General features: G+C 47.5%; 1 protein-coding gene across 5 annotated transcripts in view; it reads right to left on the bottom strand.

Annotated features, from left to right (window-relative positions):
• The window catches only part of MTOR (mechanistic target of rapamycin kinase), a 116,752-nt gene that overhangs the window by 9,059 nt on the left and 86,900 nt on the right, over window positions 1–20,793 (bottom strand). For 4 of the 5 annotated variants that reach the window (XM_027110193.1, XM_027110191.1, XM_027110190.1 and 1 more), the window contains 18 exons: window positions 20,543–20,650; window positions 17,239–17,364; window positions 17,018–17,149; window positions 13,315–13,430; window positions 12,382–12,499; window positions 9,440–9,685; window positions 8,674–8,774; window positions 7,884–7,980; window positions 7,422–7,520; window positions 6,997–7,119; window positions 6,620–6,802; window positions 6,064–6,198; window positions 5,670–5,844; window positions 4,198–4,333; window positions 3,445–3,592; window positions 2,695–2,817; window positions 1,390–1,472; window positions 112–184 (listed from right to left, as the gene is read on the bottom strand). In XM_027110193.1, the coding sequence (XP_026965994.1) occupies window positions 112–184; window positions 1,390–1,472; window positions 2,695–2,817; window positions 3,445–3,592; window positions 4,198–4,333; window positions 5,670–5,844; window positions 6,064–6,198; window positions 6,620–6,802; window positions 6,997–7,119; window positions 7,422–7,520; window positions 7,884–7,980; window positions 8,674–8,774; window positions 9,440–9,685; window positions 12,382–12,499; window positions 13,315–13,430; window positions 17,018–17,149; window positions 17,239–17,364; window positions 20,543–20,650 (2,322 nt within the window). The remainder of the gene's footprint in view (window positions 1–111; window positions 185–1,389; window positions 1,473–2,694; window positions 2,818–3,444; window positions 3,593–4,197; window positions 4,334–5,669; window positions 5,845–6,063; window positions 6,199–6,619; window positions 6,803–6,996; window positions 7,120–7,421; window positions 7,521–7,883; window positions 7,981–8,673; window positions 8,775–9,439; window positions 9,686–12,381; window positions 12,500–13,314; window positions 13,431–17,017; window positions 17,150–17,238; window positions 17,365–20,542; window positions 20,651–20,793) is intronic. The other variant, XR_003433452.1, reaches the window with a different exon arrangement.

Raw genomic sequence — 20,793 nt, 5'->3', positions numbered from 1 at the left:
GGGGTGAGGATAATGCATTTTGGGCTTAAGTTTGCCTAAGTGGTTGGAGCGGGGTGGAAAGTGATCATCCGGGAAGGTGAGGTTACGTGGTGTTCTGGAACGCGTGTTCACCTCAAAGCAGTCCCCAAAGTCAATGTGCAGGATCTTCCCGCTCAGCCGGTCCAGCATCAGGTTGGATGGGTGTCTTTGAGAAACAGAAGAGAGACCGGGGGAGGTCAAGAGAGCAGCACAGATGAACAAATCCCCAAGTCTGTGAGACTCTAGGCCAGGGGCTGGCTAACTACAGCACTCAGGCAAAATCTAGCAGCACCCCTCCAACTTTTGTAAGTAAACTTTTACTGGGACACAGCCACACTCATTTGTTTATATATTGTTTCAGGCTGCTTTTATGCTACAGCAGCAGATACGAGTAGTTGTGACGGAGATCGTATGGCCAGCGAAGCCTAAAATATTTATTATCTGGCCCTTTACGGAAAAGGTTTGCCGACCCCTGCCCTAGGGCTCAAATGAGAATTTATCTGTGTGAATCACAAGCTGCCCCATGATACCGAGACAATTTGCTACCCCAAGGTCTTTGGTCCCAGGATAAATGGTTTCTGGCAGTGCCGGCATCTCAGAGCGACAAGGCTCTATCTTCGCTACTCGGCACCTATCATAGGGTCTCATCTCCCTGAGCCCCTGAGCCAATTCAACAGGTGTTTTACTAAGTTTTTTTTTTGGATCTTAGTTCCCTGACCACGGATTGAACCGTGCCCCCTGCATTGGGAGCACGGAGTCTTAACCAGTGGACCACCAGGGAAGTCCCTCTGAGTTTTTTAAAAACAGGAATTTATTATTTCTGTGGGATAAAATTTTTTTCACTCTCAAATAATTGCGTGAAACATGATCTCAGGAGAAGAACAGTAGACGTCGGAATACTAGTTGTTTTTGTTTTGAATTTCTGAACATTCCTAAACTACTTTTTCAGTCAGTACACTAGGATGAAATGTATTATGTAGGAATATCAGAAGGATCTACTTTGGTTGGTTTCAATTAAGGAAATAGAATTATTTATCGTAGCATGGTGGTGACTGATAAACGTTTATTGAGTCAATAAAATCAACTGGATTTAATATGGGTTTTAATACATTAAACCAACCTACGGAGAAAGTAGTACCCTTGAACTATTGTTTTTCTTCTCTTTAGTTTGATGTGTTGTTCTGTTGGCATGGACAATAAATAGGGGACTAAGGTTGATGCCCCAAAAAGTGTCTGAAGTACAAAATACAAATACTTACCAAATGGTCATAAATCTCACTGGAAAACAAAATGAAGCCATTCAAGAAAACTACAATGGCTACAAAATGAAGCCATTCAAGAAGCAAGACTCAAAGAAACAAATTCACTCACCTATCGCCCAGGCCCAAAATATACCCAACCATGGACATGACTGCTAAAGAACGGGTGTAATTGGTTCTTCGATCAAACCACACCTAGAACACAGGAGCACATGTGAACCAAGGCTCTGGAAACTAACTTGTTTCAACATAATTATACCCCAATCAGTTGTTTGCTTATAGTCCATCAATAAGCAGTTAGAACGTATAAGGGAACCAAAATCACATTCATAATTACAAAGATAAACTATGCTCAGAATAAACTTAATTAGAAATGTGCAGAACTTAGATGAATAAATAAATTAAACTTTGCTTAGAAATATAAAGACGTGAGTCAGTGAAAATATCCATTTAAGGATATCCACTTAAGATTGAAAAGATGTACTATCCTCCCAGATTATTCAATACACTTAATGTAATTTCAATAAAAATTCATTGGCACGTTTTTGGGAGACCTTGACAAAATGATCCCAAAATTTATCTGGAAAAAAATTATATGTAAATAGCCAATGAGAAGAGACTTGTATTAACAGTGGGATACTTGAGGAGAAACAGGCAGAAAGATCAATGAAATAGAAATTCTAGAAAGAAATCCAAAGGCATATAAGAATTTAGTATATAATAAAAATTGACTCTTTTAAATAGTGGTGAAAGGATGGATGATTTGGTAATACTAAAATATTACTTCATCGTCTTAAAAGAATTAAATTTATGCCCTAACTTTAAATTCCAACTTGGGTTAAGGATTTAAATGTAAACACAAATCTTTTTTTTTCCCTTGTGATAAGAACTTATGTAATTTACTCTCTTAACATCTTTTGTATTTATCATACAGCAGTATCATATCACATCACAAATCTTATAATTAGTACAAGAAAAGATAAGTAATCTTGAGGTGGAGACTTTCTAAATATAAAGCCAAAGGTAGACTTTAAAGCAAAGGATTAAAAATCTATTAACATCTAACATTTAAAAATGCACATCAAAACAAAACAAAAATTTCAAACTGAGAAACATACTGTTAACAAAATTGAAAAATAGGAAATTTATAATACATATGAAAAAGATTTAACAGCCTTAATAAAATACTATCGTAAAGCAATGGTTGAAACTTGAAACTACTAACTACTGCTAGACTGCATGGCTCGCCCTTTCAGTTTCTGCTCTAAAAGACTGCCCATCATCCACAGCTGATCATTACAGAGACTCGTCCACCAGGTGCACAGGAACAAACAAGAAAACCATTCCTGACCCGAGGGGGTGCACCAAAGGGCAGTGGCACGAGTGGGGTGGGGTGGGGTGGGGTGGGGTGCCGTACCTCGGAGCTGGGGCTCTTCAGCCACAGCAGCCTGGCCAGGTCGTCCCCAGCTGTGTTGTTGACGGCGTGCTCAAACACCTCGACCTTCTGCATCAGAGTCAGGTGGTCGTAGTCTGGAGCCATCTGCACCAGGACACAAGGGCTGTGAGGGGCGGCCTGAGATAGGCAGCTCACACCCAGGAAGAAACAAGGCTCCACGGCCAGGCAGGGCTGGGTTCTAATTTCCCCACCACCGCCAAAAGGAGAAGGGAAACAAAGAAAAGCAGTGGTCACTCTAACCCAATGACCACAGGAAGTGCCAGGGCGTAAGGGCAAAACGGGCCTTGCCTCAGTGCCAGCCTACCGGTACGAACGAGAACACTGAAAGGTTCAAGGTTTTGGGCAACAAACAATTCTCGTTCTCCTCACTCACACACCTACTAAGCATTATTTCCCCATATGGCCAGGCAGTGCTCTGTATACATTATTAGTATTCAGTAGATACATGTTGCCTGATACATAATGCTGTCCAGTCTCACGGAGGGTGATGGAAACCTAATTTCTGGGCTTTAGGATCCTTCTGTTTCTCAGAGAAGGTTATCTGCTTTAGGACTCACATCATTAATCCTTTGTCAACAGCTAATTCCCTCAAACAGATTTTTCAGTGATGGACACGAGAGAACGAGAAAAGCAGCTTTGTACAGATTCCCCGACTGGTGAGTTTTGCCTCCGAGACACTAAAGGGTTGGGCCTGGCAGACTCATCACATACCCGCAGCATGATGCGATGCTCGATGTTGAGAAGGATCTTCTTTTTCTCCCTGTAGTCCCGGATGAGGGCGTGCAGCGTGTCACAGTGGGGGACCCAGCCGATGAGGCCCGAATTGGTTGATAAGGGAATGACAGCATATCTCTGGATGCTAAAACCCATGAGGAAGCAGGGTCACTGAGCAGAAAACAGAGTAGAACTTTTTTTTTTTTTTTTTGGTGGTACGCGGGCCTCTCACTGTTGTGGCATCTCCGGTTGCGGAGCACAGACTCCAGACACGCAGGCTCAGTGGCCATGGCTCACGGGCCCAGCCGCTCCGCGGCATGTGGGATCTTCCCAGACCGGGACACAAACCCGTGTCCCCTGCATCGGCAGGTGGACTCTCAACCACTGCGCCACCAGGGAAGCCCCATATCTATGTTCTTAACAGAAAGAGGAGTAAGAGAAGACTGAGGACAGGAAGGGCTTGGCAGGGCTGTCATCCTGTAAGGGTAGAACACATTGAATTTGTGCAATCTCCAGTCTAAAGGCCACAAAGTGTTCCTTTCTGAATCCTCTGGAGGTTATCAAAGGCATTTCCCATGAGAATAGTCTAAAAACCTGGAGAATTTCTCTCTTTGACACCTTGGCTTTTGATGACTTCCTGTCAGGTATGTAATTATTTATTTGGCAAAGGTACATGACTACCTGGAGAGATGTTAAGAAATAACTAGAAGATTTCTCAAATCAGTGCCATTTTCTCGGCATCCTGAATACCTGAGGTTTTTCCGAAGAGATGTTGGGTCATTGGCCAGAAGGGTGTTGACCAGGCCGAAGAGCTGCATCACTCGCTCGTCCTGCCGCAGATCTTCATGGCCCTTCAGGAGGAAGACAAACTCGTGCCCGTTGCTGCCTGTAAAGAATGGGGGAGCAGTCAGCGAGGATCAGAGGGTCTCAATCCCACTGGCTGGTGGACCACCACTGCATTCACAAGTCTGTGGACACATAACTTACCCAGTCATACTGTCCCTACAAAGAGAAGAAACACTCCCTAGAACGGATGAAAAGAATGGCCCTCCTGTTAATGGTCCGCCAATGAGATGTTCAAATCAACATGGGTAAAATTTTTAAAAAACTGTCTTCGAGGGCCAGGAACAAGTCTGCACAAAGATGGTCACTCTACATGTCCCCTCCCCAACCCACTTTCTGTCCTTCTCTGTCCTGCTCTGACCCGAGAAGCCTGACCCCTAGAGACTACATCCCCTGGGCTCCCCTGTGTGCTTGGCCAATGGGGGCAGTGGCGGGAGGTCAGAGGGTGGGAAGAGGGAGAGGTCAGGGTACTTGCCCCTGACAACTGGCCAGGCTACGGTTCTGGAAATAGCTCCCTCCCACTGTCTGAGCCACAGCTTCTAGGGGACGGCCTCTCTTTCCAGGTTACAGCCCTTGCCGGGCTCTGTGCCCTCTTCATGCTGGAGGTTAGGGGTGAGGACTAACTTCACACTACCGGCTCTCTTAACTCAGCCACACCTCCGAAAACAGTCCTTTGGTAAAGTCTCTTTAATTAGACGCTGCTGAAAGCTGACCAACACGTGTTTTAGTATTTAGTATTAGAAAAGGCCAGCCCATGGAGAGACAATAACCCGTGGACCACCATTTGCTGCTGCCGGTGAATAATCACTGTTTAAAAAACACAATCACTGTTAAAGGCAAGAGAGCTGAGAGTGTCAGCAGAGCACTCAGGCCTCCCGAAACCACACCCCCTAGGTAACGAACCTCACTGTCTGAACTGAGTTCTACTTCCATCTGTTCACTTTACACAACAATTCCCACAAAGAGAGAATGTGAGAGTAAACAGGGACACTCAAGCCCGGTGCCCTTCCTTCGACGTGGCCTGTCACCTGCCGTGCTTGCATCCGGGGCCTCCTTCTTGCCTCATCAGCTCCCTGACAGCTGCCCACCCACCCATCCTCCACATCGCAGGCCTTCACAGCTCCCTTCCACCTGTTCTGGGGGCGGGGGGGAGTGTTATGCTTCACTTAAGTAAGCACAGCTGTATGAATCAACGAGGGGTCCCAGGGAGGAGGCAGTAAAGGAGAAACCCACTTTTCCCTACTCGGCTCTCAATAAACGGGAGAAAGATTAGTCGTGTGGACAGCAAGCAGTTGTTTCAGGAGAGGGGAGGGGTCTGCCAGGGTGGGAGGGAGACTTGGGTCCTTACCCGAGTCTCGGGTCCGCACGACGGTCCTTACCCATAAGCGTCAACTTCCGGGGCCTCTGCTTGGATGTGATGACTTGTAGAGATGGTGCAATGGACTGAATGCGAATGATCGGCTGGTTGGGGTCGTATGTTCCCGGCACAGCCAATTCCAGGTCCCGGCACATCAGAAGTTTTGGGGACACGTATTGCAGCTCTAAGGATGTGAGCTGTGAATAATTACCACAGGGTTTAGTTTTCTGCCTCAGGGAGGAATTTAAATGCCATTTAAGTATTTTTCAATGGGTTGCTAATAGCGATGACTTGTCCCAAAGTCTGCAGGTAGAAGTGGAACCAGGTGCTGGGGTGTTAGTGTTAGAATGTTCACAGACAATAAAACAGAAAGGACTATAATGACCGTTAACCCTGCTGGAGCCTCAAGATCCTACCTGAGGCAGCTGCTTTGAGATTCGTCTGAACACGTGGTAATAGAGGTCCCAGGCTTGGGTGAGGTCCTTGACATTCCCCGATTTCATGTACTTCCTGCACCACTCTTGGGCCTCCATTAAATCTCGACCATACGCCTGAGAGGGAATGCAGGGGAAATTTGCAAGTTGTCATTTGTGTTGACTAAGCCACAAGGCTGAGTCCCCAAGCAGACAGCAGAACTCCTCGGGAGCGCACCCTGGCCAGAAGGCACTGGCCTGGATCGCTCAGCAGGGAAGCTCGGCAGTATTCCAGCCCCAAAGTCCCAACCTCAGAATGGCTTCTCAGGTAAAGTAAGTTCGGAAGACAGACGAGATGGCCTCGTGAGGAATCCCATAGTTTTCCCATTAAAGTTTTGGGAGAGTTCTTGTAATTTAGTGACATAAATTTCTGATGTTTTAAATCCTATGACCTCCCTCCATCAGAATACATTTTTTTCAAGTCAGTAAAGAGGTTAGAGGGAAAGGCGCCTGCAAAAGGCTCTGCAGTCCCGTCAGTTGACGCTTTTTCATCCCATACCTGGTTAAAGGATGTTTCCTTCAGAGTCTGGGGTCCCCGCTCCATCATAGCATGCAGGGGCTCCAGCACCTCGAACATGCCTTTCACATTCCTCTCCCCAAAGTACAAGCGAGATGCCTCTTCCAGGCCTTCGTGCCACATCTCATGCCAGAGAATGGCCACTCGGATCAGCTCCTCACTCACCTGGATCAGAAAGGGGAGGGAGGGAAGCACCAAGGATAAGCTAAGCTCAGGAAGGCCTGTCTCGGAGAAACAGAAGGTACTCTATCTGGCAGCCAGAGGGAGTACGCAGCCCTGTCATGAGGAAGAAAGACAATCTCACTCAAGACCTCTGCTCGGTGGCCAGAGGCCGTGACATCTGCCCGGCCCTGACTCACCATCATGGCCTGTTGCACCAAGGTGTTACTGTGCTCGCACATGTTCTTCAGAATCTTGTTGGCCGCATTGTGACGGGCCGTGGTGGTGGACTTAGAAGCCACCGTCAGCGGGTAGATGAGGGCCTGAAGCAAATACAGAAGGAACATTTCCAAACTCGTGTGAAAGGAGGATGACAAGAAGATGACACCGACACTCATCTGAGTCTACCAGGCAGGGGCTGGCTATACGATCTAGGCGGGGGTTCTTTCTTTCCTGGAAGGCCCCTGGGTCCCAGAGCCTGCCAGCTAGGCAGGCCCTCCCGGGGGCAGGACAGGACGCTTAGCTCCCAGTTGCACTCGCATCTCTAGAGCAGCTTTAGGAAAGGCTGACCACCAAATCAGAAGGTCAGCAGTTAGATGAGAAACTGCCCCGGGTCTCCACGTACCTGGGGGTGGTACCGACCAATGTCTGTGAGAAGCTGGTGAATGAGACGTCCCACCAAGGGCCTCGGCGTATCAATTCTCGCAATGAGCTGAGGTATAACCTGATATTCAGAAAGACACAGTGTGCAGCATGAGATGTGGAGACAACTCCAGTTATTCTTCTGAGCCACGAACAGCTCTTATGACTTGTTTGGTAGATGCTGTTGGGCTTGGAAATGGTTCATTCTCTTCAGTTCTCTAAAAGGAACTGAAGAAAATATGGAGTCTTGACCTTGGGGTCGATCCCTACTTCCTCACCACTGTACAGCACATGCTTCCTTGCTACTCTCAACAGTGTATGACTGTAAGAGGAGACAGACGAGGAGCAAAATCTGACCCATCCCCACCTGTAACCAAGTGTCCTCCCCTGTAACCAAGTACCTCACCTGTAACCAAGTACCTCACCTGTAACCAAGTACCCTCACCTGTAACCAAGTGTCAATCTGGATCGCTTTCACCCCTTCCACTAAGGCTTCATTTACATCTGGCCAGTGACCATAATCAAACCATAAGGTGAGGACTCTGGAAAAGAAAAATGAAAGTCATAGAAAATTTAATTTACCAGCTTTTGTCTGCTTTTTCATCTTCAAGACTCTTGGGAAGAGAAATGGCAGAATTCCAAATCAGTGGCTCTCCAGTGTGTTCGGTCTTGGGACTGCTTGGGAGTGGGTGGGTGGGGATGGCCAGCGGTGCTCGGCCAAACACAGGAAGATTATTCCAAGTGAGTGATTATTTAATTCCAGGTAACACAGAGGGGTCACCATGGCATCAGCTCATAACACTAACAGATGAGCCCATGGATAAGCTTTGCACGTGCAGAAAGAGTTGCCTGTAGCACAGCAGCAACTTGGAAACCTGGCTCTTAGCCAGTGGAGACCCCCAAACGCAGGAGGGCTGGTCACCTAGAGCCTCTGGACTGGCTGGCCTGTTGCCATTTGTTTAGGCCTCTCAGAGTTGCCTCCAAAAGCTGAAGGAATTTCAGCGATATTGGGAGAAACAGCTGGGTTTCTTCTTCCTACATAACAAGCCACACACGGGCAGACCTTGGGCCACTGCTCCCTCCTCTTTGCAGATTTCACCCGCACAGCTGGGGCTGGTCAGCTGCGACTCTGGGACGTGCTCATCGGGGTGGGTAGGGAAAGAGGACTTTATATGTGACTTCTGTGACCTGCCATCCACATGGCCCACCAGGGCTTCCCTTCCTTTCCCTGATACCTGAGCGTGTCCTGGAGGTTGTTGCCTCGTGACAAAGAGATGGATCGGAAGAAGCCCTGGACAGCAGGGACGGTGTACATCAAGAGAGTTTTGGACAAATCCTGTTGGAACACACGTATGTTAGTGACACTCTTGCCTCAGCTTTCTCATCTGTAAAATGGGCATAAGAGCATACTAAATAGTATCCCCTTCAAAGAGTGGTTATGAGGATTAAAGCAGCTAATACACAGAAAGCCTTTATATCAGCACCTGGCACAGAGCAAGCATTCAGTAATGGCAATGGTGCCGTAATTGTTACTATCCTGGGCTAATAGTGGCTTCCTGAACAGGGTGGCAGAGGAGGTGGGGCTAAGGCCCTGAACATGCTGATCTCTGGGCTGGTCAGCTGCCCCAGGCCCTGAACCGACAGCCTCAGGGGAGGTGGAAGGGGAGAGAAAAAGACAGGGGATGGACTCTGCCGGGCTCTGTGCTCAGAGCGGGCCCGAAGATGTGCAGGCTGCCTTCACACCGGTGCAGAGCATCAGGAGAATGAGCTCAGTCACATGGGAAGCATGACAAGGACCTCATTCTTCAGCACAGGGGCTACGTCAGTTCCCCAAACCCAAATATATAAACAAAAGTACTGTCTCAAACAATGCCGAGGGCAAACCATGTTTTCTGGCTTCAACCAGAGCTTCCGAGTACGGCCTCAGGCTCCTATCAGCCTCCATCCCTCAGAGCGCCTGGTGCCTGGGTCCGTCCTTGATGGGGGAGGAAGGAAGGGTACCTCAGTGACCTTCTTCTGCAGAGGAGATGGGGTAGGGCTGTTCTCAGTGCTCTCAGCCTCGCTCTCGCTGTTACTACCCTCGGTGCTGGTGGCAGTGGCCGTGGCCGCCGTGGTGGCGGCAGTGGCCATGTTGGTGATGTTGGCCCCACTGGCGTGACGCAGTTTCTTCTTCTCATCGCGGGCTTGGTTCTGATGTTTGTAGTGGAGCACAGCCTCGAAGTTCATCACAGCCCACGCGTGCCAGGCCTGCGGGCGGGGACGAGAGGACAGACATTGGGGCTGTGACATCAGCAGGGGCAGGAAGCTCAGGCATTAAGGGCCTTGAGGGGCGTGAGGCCACAGCTGAGGAAGAGTGCAGGCCACCCTTTCTCCTTAGTGGTCAGTAGAGCAAATCCTCACTTCGTGGAACACTGGGGAATGGGGCATTTTACTAAATCCAATGCGATTCATTCATTTTGCGGTGCATCTGCTGTATCGGGGGCTGTGGTGAGTGCCATGGGCGGGGTGGGGGGCACATGAGGAGGAACAAGCTATGGGCCTTGCCTCAGGGACCTGCTAATCTAGTACGGTAGGTTACTCAAAAACCTAAAAATAGGCAGAACGTGACCGGGGCAACAAGAGACAGACAACGGGAATGCCAGGGACGGGCGGGCAAGGCGTCACAGAGGAGAGACTGCGGCGGGTCTTGAGCAGCCTTAGATGGGCAAGGACGGCGCAAGAGGGCAGCAGGGAGGGCGTCCTGGCAGAGGAGGAACAGGGACAGAGATGCAGGCTGGGCAAGCACGGCACAGTTCACAGGAAACAAGCAGACAGATGTGACTGAAGCTTAGGGCACACGCAGGAGAGCAGTGAGGGGGAGCCCAGCAAAGCGGCAGGCTCAGACCACGGAGCAGCTGGCATGTGAGACCAAGGGCGTCCCATCTCATTCTGTAGGAAATGGAGTTTTTAAAGCTGAGTTAAAAGCTGGGCTTCAAACATTCCTTTGGCAGCAGATATAAAACAGATTATTTAAGAGGGCAGAGGTTCAGGGGGTGAGGGTGAAGGTCTTAACCAGGCCAGAGGACAGTGGGGAAGGGGACACACTGAGAGCACAGGACCACCACGGAGGGTGACTCTTGGTCACTGTTCGTCCCTCGCACCTGGCTCGGGGCCTGTCAGAGAGCCAGTGCTCAGCGCCTGCTTGCCAGAAGCAGCCTCTGGCGCTAACCATTCACACCTCTGACGCTCTGAGCTGCAGTGACGCTATGGAATAGCATTGCCTGGTGTACAGAGCATGAGGGACAGTTTGATTTGGGACCTGGTAAGTTTGCAGTGGTAGGAGGACATTAAATAATCCACTCATTGGGCTTCCCTGGTGGCGCAGTGGTTAAGAATACTCTGCCAGTGCAGGGGACACGGGTTCAGGCCCTGGTCCGGGAAGATCCCACATGCCGCGGAGCAGCTAAGCCCGTGCGCCACAACTACCGAGCCTGCGCTCTAGAGCCCGCGAGCCACAACTACTGAGTCCGCAAGCCACAACTACTGGGCCTGCGCTCTAGAGCCCGTGCTCCGCAACAAAAGAAGCCACTGCAATGAGAAGCCCACGCATCGCAACGAAAAGTGGCCCCCACTCACTTCAACTACAGAAAGCCTGCGTACAGCAACAAAGACGCATCACAGCCAAAAAAAAAAAAAATCTACTCATAGTTGGACTTTCCGGATAATCAGTAAATTCCTTTGCATCCCTTGCTAAAAACCTTTCTTTAACATGGAAGTGTCCATTTCCCCAGCTAAGCAGAGTAGATTGATCATAATCAACCTCTATTTGATGAGTAAGAATCCTACAATGACCCAGGTTCAGTTTTCCCATACTTTTGTTTATTCGACAAATACCTCTTATATATGTACTATGAGCTGGGGGTCCCGCTGAACAAGACAGAAAGAGTCCTGCACGCACATGGGACTAACATACACCACTGATGGTACAAGACAGTATAGACCCAAAAGGGCCCATGCTAGGAAAAAACTAAAATTAAAAGTCCTGGAGCCAGTTTTTTACTTGTGATTTGTTTCTTTCTGAAAAGCTGAATGAAGTAATCTGGTTAGGACACAGTTCTAATTAGTAAGGTTCCAACTAACCAAGGGTTCACTGGACATATTCTTCCAGCCTCAGACTGAAGCTGTCCTAGAGAGAATAATTACTGCTGCTTTCACAAAATGAGCATTTTTCAGATCAGACTGAAGCATGCTTAAAGCAGCATAAGAATTTCGTTGATGTTTCTGTGGTCTCCAGATGCAGGTTTGGATCCCAGAGGGATTAATTCACACAGTATCAGCCGGTTAAGGAGACACCGGAGAGAAATGGAGGACACCTGCTACACCACGTAGCTCTTACCAGGAGGCCCCTCAGAAAAGAGAGAAAAACATGAGAATGTGTGCTCTCACCAAAGACGTATACGCCCAAGACTCAGTCCTCTCCCAGTCAATCACATCTTTTATACATTTTCTAATTCTGTTTATCTTCTTGAAAAATTTCCTATGATATAACAGGATGTTACCCGGAGCTTTCCAATAAAAACAGAAAGTTCAGTTCTTAGATGAGGAGCAGAAAGGGATGGGAATCAGAAAGGAGCTGGGAAGGAACAGATGACCCAAGGGAAGACACAAGTTCCAGAGACTAACCATGTGTGCAGATGCTCTAGGAAAACAAGCCGCCAAGAGTCTGTAAGACAACAGCATCCCCAGAGCCACGCACACACTCACAGTATAATAAGTCTTTTTCAAGTCAAAGAATCTATCAATTAGACGTGGAAAGGGCCTCTAACAAACTGGCTCCCAGCACTCAAAAAAGCCAATTCGCGGTATCAGACCAGGCCACCAAGGCCTTGCTGTAAAGCACGAGCCACTAGGGTGCACAGGCAGGCGTCTGGAGGAGGCAGCGGGAGGTTCCCGTCTCTGGTTACCTTGTACCAGCTGCGGTCGTGCTCCGTGGCGGCGCTATAATACTGCAGGACTTTGGGGATCGTGCTCTCGTTGATGCCCTGCAGGTTCAGCTGCCACTCCCCGAGTTTCAGGAAACATCTGAAAACAGAGAAACAAGCCCCCAGGTTGCCCCCTCCTCGGAAGAGCCCTTCCAAGGAGAACAATGAATTACGTCGCAGGAGCACAAAAGCCTCCCTGATATTTATTCCTCCTCTCGGGAAGCAACATGAGGGAACCGTCAGAATTCTTAGCCACGTGGAAGGAAAAAGGCAGGCTTTGGGGATCAAGTTTTTCAAGGGATGGTCTTTTCTTGCCCTCTGTTTTTCAATGCTAGCATAAACCAGGTACCTGGCACACGGAGGTCTGAATGGACCTATCTCCCCCACATTCATTATGGTGGGTGGTAGCTGTTGAGAGCAATTTTTCTTTTGATTGCTATATGGCTTCTCCCTTACTTTTTCCTTTTACTGATTGCTAAGCTATTCCAGGTTCTGTGCTAAAGGCCTGATGTATTCTTTCCATTAATCCTCACACCATTTCATTCCACCCTAGGAAAAAGGAACTCTCACTATCCCCTTTTTATATAACGAGGAAACCGAGGCACAGAGAGGTTAAGTAACTTATCTAAAGTCACACATCAAATTAGCAGCATATCTGGCAGTAGCAGCATATCAAACTCTAAAGCCAGACACCAGGACAACAGCACACAGGTGCTCCTGGGCTGCTGGATCCTGGGAAAGTAAGTGGCAGAGATTTTGGAGTAGCGTCATTCGATGGCTGCCTGGGACCCCTGCTGGAAATGGTGAGAGATGTAAGCGAGCGGCTGCTCTGGGAGCCTTGAACACGGCCCTTGCAGCAGAGGCTGCCGGTGGGGCAGGGCTGGCATGCGGCGGGCCTGGCCTTGGGGAGCTCACCGGGCCATAAGCTTGTGCAGCTCCTGCTTGTGCTGCTGGTCCTCGGTGGCGATGGCGTGCTGGGCTTGCTGCTGCATGGTCTGAACAAAGTGCTGCATGTGCTGGAAGGCATCGATCTGTAGCAGGACAAAGGCACAGGGAACCACTTGGCACTGGGCCCAACCTCAGGGGACAGGAACTGCTGTTCACAGGCACCTAAGCCAACCCTCTCCCAACGGAACACCCTAGAACACAGGGTGAGGACCCCGCAGGATGGAGGGCCGGGGTGTGATGCTGAGAGATGGCTGGGCTTTTCAAGAAGATTCATATTTTTTCAACGCAAGTCTTAGCTCTCCTTGGCCAACTGTAATTACAAGTCTTAATAAGCCTTAGAAAAACTACTCGCCTGACTACCCCAAAAAACAATTCATATGAAGTAATCTCAAACCACTGCTTACTTCACTATCAATATATTGCCCTGGGGGAAATCAGGCTTATGGGGAATTGTTTCAGGCTAGTAAAACTTTAGCATGTGTTTAAAACACTGTGGTACCTTGGACACTAGCATAGCAAAAATTACAGTTTAAAAAAATGTGATAGACCCCGTGATAAACCATAATGGAAAAGAATGTGAAAAAGAATGTATATATATGTATAACTGAATCACTTTGCTGTACAGCAGAAATACCACATTGTAAATCAACTATATCTCAATAAAATATTTTTAAAAATCTGACAGAACCCTCAGTACCCAAATAGAACAGAGAGATGGGGTGAGGCCCCTCATACATCCAAGTGGCATGGGGGAGACACTACCCAAGCAAACATTTAGTTGAATAGGGTGGCTTAGGAGCAAAATCTGCAGAGCGTCCTCCAGCAGTCACATCTCTTTACACTATGTGATTTTATACAAAGTGAGCAGAAGGCATCTGGGTTGGTAACAGATAGTGGAACTAGGGAAGAGCAGAGACAGAGTCAGAGATCTGAGAGTCAGTTACAAGCCATTTGTATAAGCCTGCCATGTCCACACATACTAGCATCGTGATAAATGTGAAAAAGAGAATGTGTTCTTTGCTACAGAAAAGGAGAGAAAAAAACCCAACACTTCAAATAAATGTCAGAATGATTTCCTTACTGTAAATCACGTAAGAGTCTTTTTTTTTCTTTTTTTGAATAGAAACATGTCAGTAATGATGGCCCTGAAGGAAAATTGAAACTCCCTGGCTTGGGGGCCAGGACCAACCTTAGATACTTTTAATATATAAGGAATTAATTAATTACCTGGCGTCGAGAGGGCTTAACCCAGAGGCAGAATGACGTGACAATGATTTAGCAGGCAGCTAATCCACGCACGAGGGCAGGGCAGAAACACAGATGTTCTAACAGTTACCAAGACACCTGTGTCCCTCAGACATCTGTCTTCAGAGTTCCACCCCTCACCAGTGGCTGTGAAAAATGAGCTATACCAGCATCTCACACCTGGGAAGTGATAAGTGTTCCTTTAGTTTTTCTTCTATGGGAACTACACTGGCTAGACTTAAATCTGATTAGGAAGAGAAAAAAGAATTGGGAGGGAGTCCTTAAGTGATCCCTCATGAAAAAGGTGGAAGGTAACTCAGGGTGGTTAGTGTGTACATCAGGTAAGATGGTTAAGAACTGAACTAGGAACTCGGATGCCAGGTGCTTTCCAGAGCCCACAGGCTCCGTGTCACTGACTGTCCAGAGAGAGTTTAAATTCTCTTCGGGAGACTCTACAAGAACAAAACGAAAACTGCCAAAACCGGGAAGGCTGGGCATTAGTTTGGATTTGAAGCCCAATGTTAGGTTTAGTCAGTTTACCCAGCATGGGAGACTCTAGTATCTTTCTACTCTGTGGCATGGAGGCAACTTATTTCCAAGGAATTAAAAATGTTCTGTTAAAAACTCCTTCTTTTCTCCATCCCCAGGAAGCGAGGAGGGGGAAACATGATTCTTTCTCTCTTACGGACGATGGACCGCTCGCTTGGAGGAAGGGGTTTCTCTCAGGCCCAGAGTGTAAGCTGGGCAGACTATTCTGGCTCTTGACTGCCTGCGTCGTTTGTGGGCCAGAACTATGTTCTCGGCTTAGTGAAATTTCACAGAAGGAACCAGCCTGTCTCTAGATTCTGTGAACTGTCTTGTCTAGAAAAACAGTGGACATACACCTATCGCCTGATGTCTTCCTGCAGAACGGGATCTGCTTTTCCCCATTTCCATCTGCCTCAGGCAAAGCAGAGAGTACAGTCCTTATTTATGGAGGAAGAACATAGTGCTCAGAGAAGTAAAGTGACTTGTTCAATAGCACAATTATTATTAAGTAGTCAGCTTTCTTGGAGTAGCCCCTGAGCTCTTACGAAGATGCGGCATCTCTAGCTCCGGGCTTGAAGTTCAAGCACCGAATTTTAAATAGATTTCTCAATCTTTAATCCACGTGGTTTTATGGTCTCCCTCCAGAATCTGGGTTCCTAAGAAAAGGCCATAATCTGTGGAGAAGTTGGGCTGTGGTCCTATGTTGAAAGAAGCCACTCCGTGGTTGAAATATTAGCCAAAACCCTCCTTCCGCCTGCCTTCGGCAAGACATTCAAAGACTTGGAGGCTACATATAGGAAGGAAACCAGACTATATCCAGATCCAGCACCTTCTGATTTTCTCATTTGCCTGGAGGAAGGCCAGGCTTTGAATCAGAAGTGCTCTGGCCTGGGAGGCTCACAGAGACTAAACAAAACAACCCCCCCTCAAACAACAATAAAAGAAAAAATCCCAAACTGCACATTTGGAGAAGGACACTTGGGCCATGATATTTGAAGTATGCCCCAATCAAAGACCCAGTGCGTGGTGCAGGGCTGTGGCTCCCACTCTGGGTGGCATTCAGAGTCACAGGATCCAGCACCCACAAAAGAAATCAGCTTCTGACAGAGCCCAGGGATCTCCCAAGCAAGCCTTCAGCCGAGACTCCACTGCGATTTTATCACATCTTCCACAGCCACAGCTCCAGCGGCTGCTCTGCATCCCTTTCTCATCTCAGGGACACTGTGGGGACAACAACAGGGAGAGGAGAGCTGGGACTCCCTCTTCTGTTTCATGAGGACGATGATGGGGGAGCCAAAGCAGGCGCTGATTTTGCCTCCAGGGCCTACTTTTTGTTAATCATCACCATCGTCCGGGGAGATTGTTTTAAAAAATAAAAACAAAAAAGAAGCCACATCTATTTCCCAAGGACCTGTCTGTAAATAAAGTCAGAGGAATTCTACATTGGCTTCAAGGGGACTTTCCCCACTGGTTTCAGCATCACACTCTGGGTGTTGCTGCTTCTGAATCCCAAACTGACGACAGGAGAGGAGACGAGAAGTCTGAAACACCAAGCTGGTCTTACGGAAGTTTCAGTCTGTGTTTTCACAAACATGCTTTTTGGGTACTTCTCTCAGGGGAAAAGCACAACCCAGAAATGTTTTCTACGTTTTAGCACATTCTAGCTGCTCGTAAATAGAACTGTGATCGCACTCGGTGGTTGGATCAATGGTGTATGTGCACCTCCTTGAATATGATTCACTTTTTGAAATGAGGCCAAATAGCCTCCTGACAGGAGTGAACTCCCTGGCATGGTGGTTTGGACGCTGTTTCCTTTCGGGCCTGGAGGAGGCAGTGAGCAGCAGATTAGGCGAGCATTCTGGAGAAATGTGGTCTCCTGCAGGATTCCAGCACAGACCTTGCGAGCGCTCTTCCACATATTTTTCATGTAGGCGTAGGTCACCTGGGGGTGAACTGTTGGCAGAGGGTGGTCAAGTTGCCGAGATGGATCAACTCCCAGGAGCAGCACTAAGGTTTTATGAGCAAGAGCCTTCAAAACAAGAGGTTGGGGTTATACACAGCACTGGGCCAGGAGCACCCCCTCAGACTCCCACCCTACCCAACGGTGGGGACACTCACCAGCCTGCCACTCTTGCCACACAGGCTTGCATACTTGAGCCAGGTCCTCATGTCCTCGTGAGGGCTGACCACTAGCGACCGCACCATGAGGATTTTCTGCCAGTCCTCCACAATACGCTGGCAGCCCTGGAACGTCCAGAAGCGAGGATTAGACACATGCTCTGCTATAACTTAGCCCCTCACAAGCAACAGTGAAACCCACCCTGAAACAAAAAAGAGATTCATTTTCGTAATCTCATCTTTCTCAAGTGAAGGGTACTGTGAGTGAAACACCTCTTAGGAACTTCTCAAAATTCGAGAAGCAGTACAACAAGGACTCTGGAACCTGAATTCTGGCCCGTCCACTGTACTACCTATGTGACTTTGGACAAATTACTTAACCGCTCTGTGACTGATCTGTAAAATGGGATAAAAATGGTACCAACTTCATGGGGCCATGGTGAGGCTTAAATGAACTAAATTATTTAAATTTCTTTTCTGAATTGTAAATAATGTATTTTTAGCTTTAATTTTTTGCTTCAGTCTCTCTGGTTGAAGATGCCTATCACTGACAAAGAAATTAAATTTAAAATGTATCATTCAAAATTTAAAAAACTAATTAAGTGTAAACAAAATTGAAATAATTAAATTTTCAATTGATGTTGTTTGAAAGTTGGTGGTGTTTATATTTCTGAAGTTATCAGAGCCTAAACTTGCACTCAGATCTTGACCTTGTCTTTCCTCTACATTTTTATTCGTCTCAGATCAAAAACTGCACATAGAAGGGAAAGGGACTCATTCATTCACACATATAAATTCTTTTAAACTAAAAAGAAACAAAGTGAATTAATCATTATCAAAGGGGCTAAGCTAATTTTATATCAAAGGACTGTTGAGAACAGAGCGAGCCTCTCCTCCTCCACCTTCCTGAGAATAAGTCAGAGTCAGAGACAAACACCAGGGGAGATGGGTTGCTGAGATCACTTCATCAGAGAGTTCCATGAAACCAAACAACAAGCTGTCCTCCATGGAGGTAAGTCTAAAAGTCTAGCGACAATGGTTGCAGGCTTTTAAACATGACAGGACACAATCTGAGCTTGAATAAAGAACCCAAGGCAAGAAAAGACCCAATGCAAGTAAGGTTGACCTCTCAAACTGCCCCGCGGGAGCCACTGGCTGGGGAGTTCAGTTTAATTGATCGCAAAACGGCACTCTTCCAGCCTAGGCAGTTGGTTGAGTGTTCTGACAGCAAGCCATCCACAAGAGCCAAATTCCTACCACAAAGTTAACGCTGTATTTTTAGGCCTTGGACCATAATTTTCTGTCCTGTTATGTGTAACGACAGTAATTTGCAAAGTTAGAAAAACAGAAAAAAGTACACTGAGTGACTGTTTTGGTGACTTCTCATCATCTGCTAGTTTCTCCCAGATGCTGAAATCACTTGGCCCCTGGAAACCTAAAAGCATCTTCCTGTCTTAAGGTAGGAAAGTCATGAAGGCCTAAGATGATGATGGTATCTTGGACACAGTAAAGTCAAACACGGGTCCCTTCTGAGACTCATTTAATCTACCCCCCTTCCAAGTCTCTATTTTGCCCACTTGTTAGAATGGCAGAAGATTCATCAGATCTCTGATTTGGAAACTCTTCACCTCATTATAGGCACTTAAAAACACCAGGGTGTGTACGAGTCAAGTGGGAAATTCTGGCTTTGTGGAATTCCTTTCTGGGGTTCAATGAACAATTTTCCATCAAAACATTCACTGGGCACTTCATAATTGCTAATAAAACATGTGAAAGAACTGCATGTGCTCATTTCAGAGCATAAACGACTGTATTCATAGGCAATCCTTTGCCCCGCTCTTTTCCTTTCCAGTGGAATGTGCCTGGAACTTCGTGGACAGGAATGCAACTTGGAGTCAAAAGGCTCTGCCACAGCCTACTGAAAAGTTGGAAGCACAAACCTCAACTTGTCTGGGGACAGAATTTGGAATTAAGTGTGGATTGGGTCAAGAGGAAACAGCTTAAAATCGATGAAGGTTGATTATGACAAGCAGGGGGACAAGTGGCTTCTGGAGCAGTGAAGGATTTGCCAACAAACTTCTCCTCCCTACTCAAAGAATGGGAGAACTGTCCTTTCCAAGGACACTTAAGACTCCTGACTCCCAGATCTGGAATTGACAGCTCCTCAAGCTACAATGATCAGAATGTACAACGAGAATACTGATGGAAGACTTGGAAAAGTTTCTCGATGAGGGGAAACTTCAGTGGAAAAAAGTCTGCACAGAGATTATGGGATGACTATGACCTGAGGAACTGTAAATGGCAGGGGTCAGTAAATGAACACATCAGGCCACCCCACTTAAAGGGCTGGATGCAGGCAGTCAGCAAGTGGATTTAGAGCAGTGGTTCTCAGCGTCAGTCACATCCTGGAATTATCTGGGAAGGCTGAAAAGATACTGATCCTGGGTCTATCCCCAGAAATTTTGTTTATTTGGTCTGGGAAGTGGTCTGGGTATCCAGATTTTTAAAAGCGCTCCAGGGCGCTTCCCTGGTGGTGCAGTGGTTGAGAATCCGCCTGCCAATACAGGGGACACGGGTTCGAGCCCTGGTCCGGGAAGATCCCACGTGCCGCGGAGCAACTAAGCCCGTGAGCCACCACTACTGAGCCTGTGCTCTAGAGCCCGCAAGCCATAACTACTGAAGCCCATGAACCTAGAGCCCGTGCTCTGCAACAAGAGAAGCCACCACAATGAGAAGCCCGGGCACCACAACGAAGAGTAGCCCCCGCTCGCCGCAAACAGAGAAAGCCCGTGCGCAGCAACGAAGACCCAACACAGCCAAAAATAAATAAATAAAATAAATAAATTTATTTTTTGAAAAAGGCAAAAAAAAGCTCTCCAGGTCATTCTATTGTGTGGCTAAAGTTGAGAACCACTGATTTTGAGGTCAAGATTCTCAACTGGCTGGCCATTATGTCACTTATTAAAGATATTTTCTTTTGGGAATTCCCTGGTGGTCCAGTGGTTAGGACTCTGCGCTTCCACTGCAGGGGGCACAGGTTCAATCTCTGGTTGGGGAACTAAGATCCCACAAGCTGTGCAGTGCAGCCAAAAAAGAAAGAAAAAAAATTTTTTTCTTTCCTTCCTAGAGAAGGGTAAAAGGAGGCTGAAAAAGAGGTCATTCTCTCGCAGCTAGAGGCCTATTAGGTGAGAAGCCTGTGGGTGTTCTGCTCTGAATGCAAACGGAACCTCTGTGAGGAAGCAGGAAGCTTATGTTGAGCAGGGGAGGACGAGGCAGGCTAAGCGGGGCTTTCTACCAGGCTCACCTGCAGTCTCTCCCACCAGATCTGGCGGATGATCTCCCGGCGCTCGGGGACAAGTTTGTACTGGATGACCTCCTCCAGCTCGGAGAGCATGTGGCAAGAAACCATGGCCTGATGGAAGCAAATCGCATTCCAACTTAACACAGCGTGAACAATTCGAAAGCCAGGCTTCAGTTCAGTCATTCTTTTTGGTCCCACAGGCATGCTCTCGGCAGCCTGTGTGTCCTCACGAGCCCACTCTGCAAAAAGAACTG

The sequence above is a fragment of the Aethalodelphis obliquidens genome, unplaced genomic scaffold (genome assembly GCF_003676395.1).
Source record: "Aethalodelphis obliquidens isolate GAN/ISIS:26980383/991018 unplaced genomic scaffold, ASM367639v1 scaffold9, whole genome shotgun sequence".
Classification (NCBI taxonomy): Eukaryota; Metazoa; Chordata; class Mammalia; order Artiodactyla; family Delphinidae; genus Aethalodelphis; species Aethalodelphis obliquidens.
The sequence above is the reverse complement of the archived record's forward strand: the minus strand, read 5'-3'. Positions and strand labels throughout refer to the sequence as shown.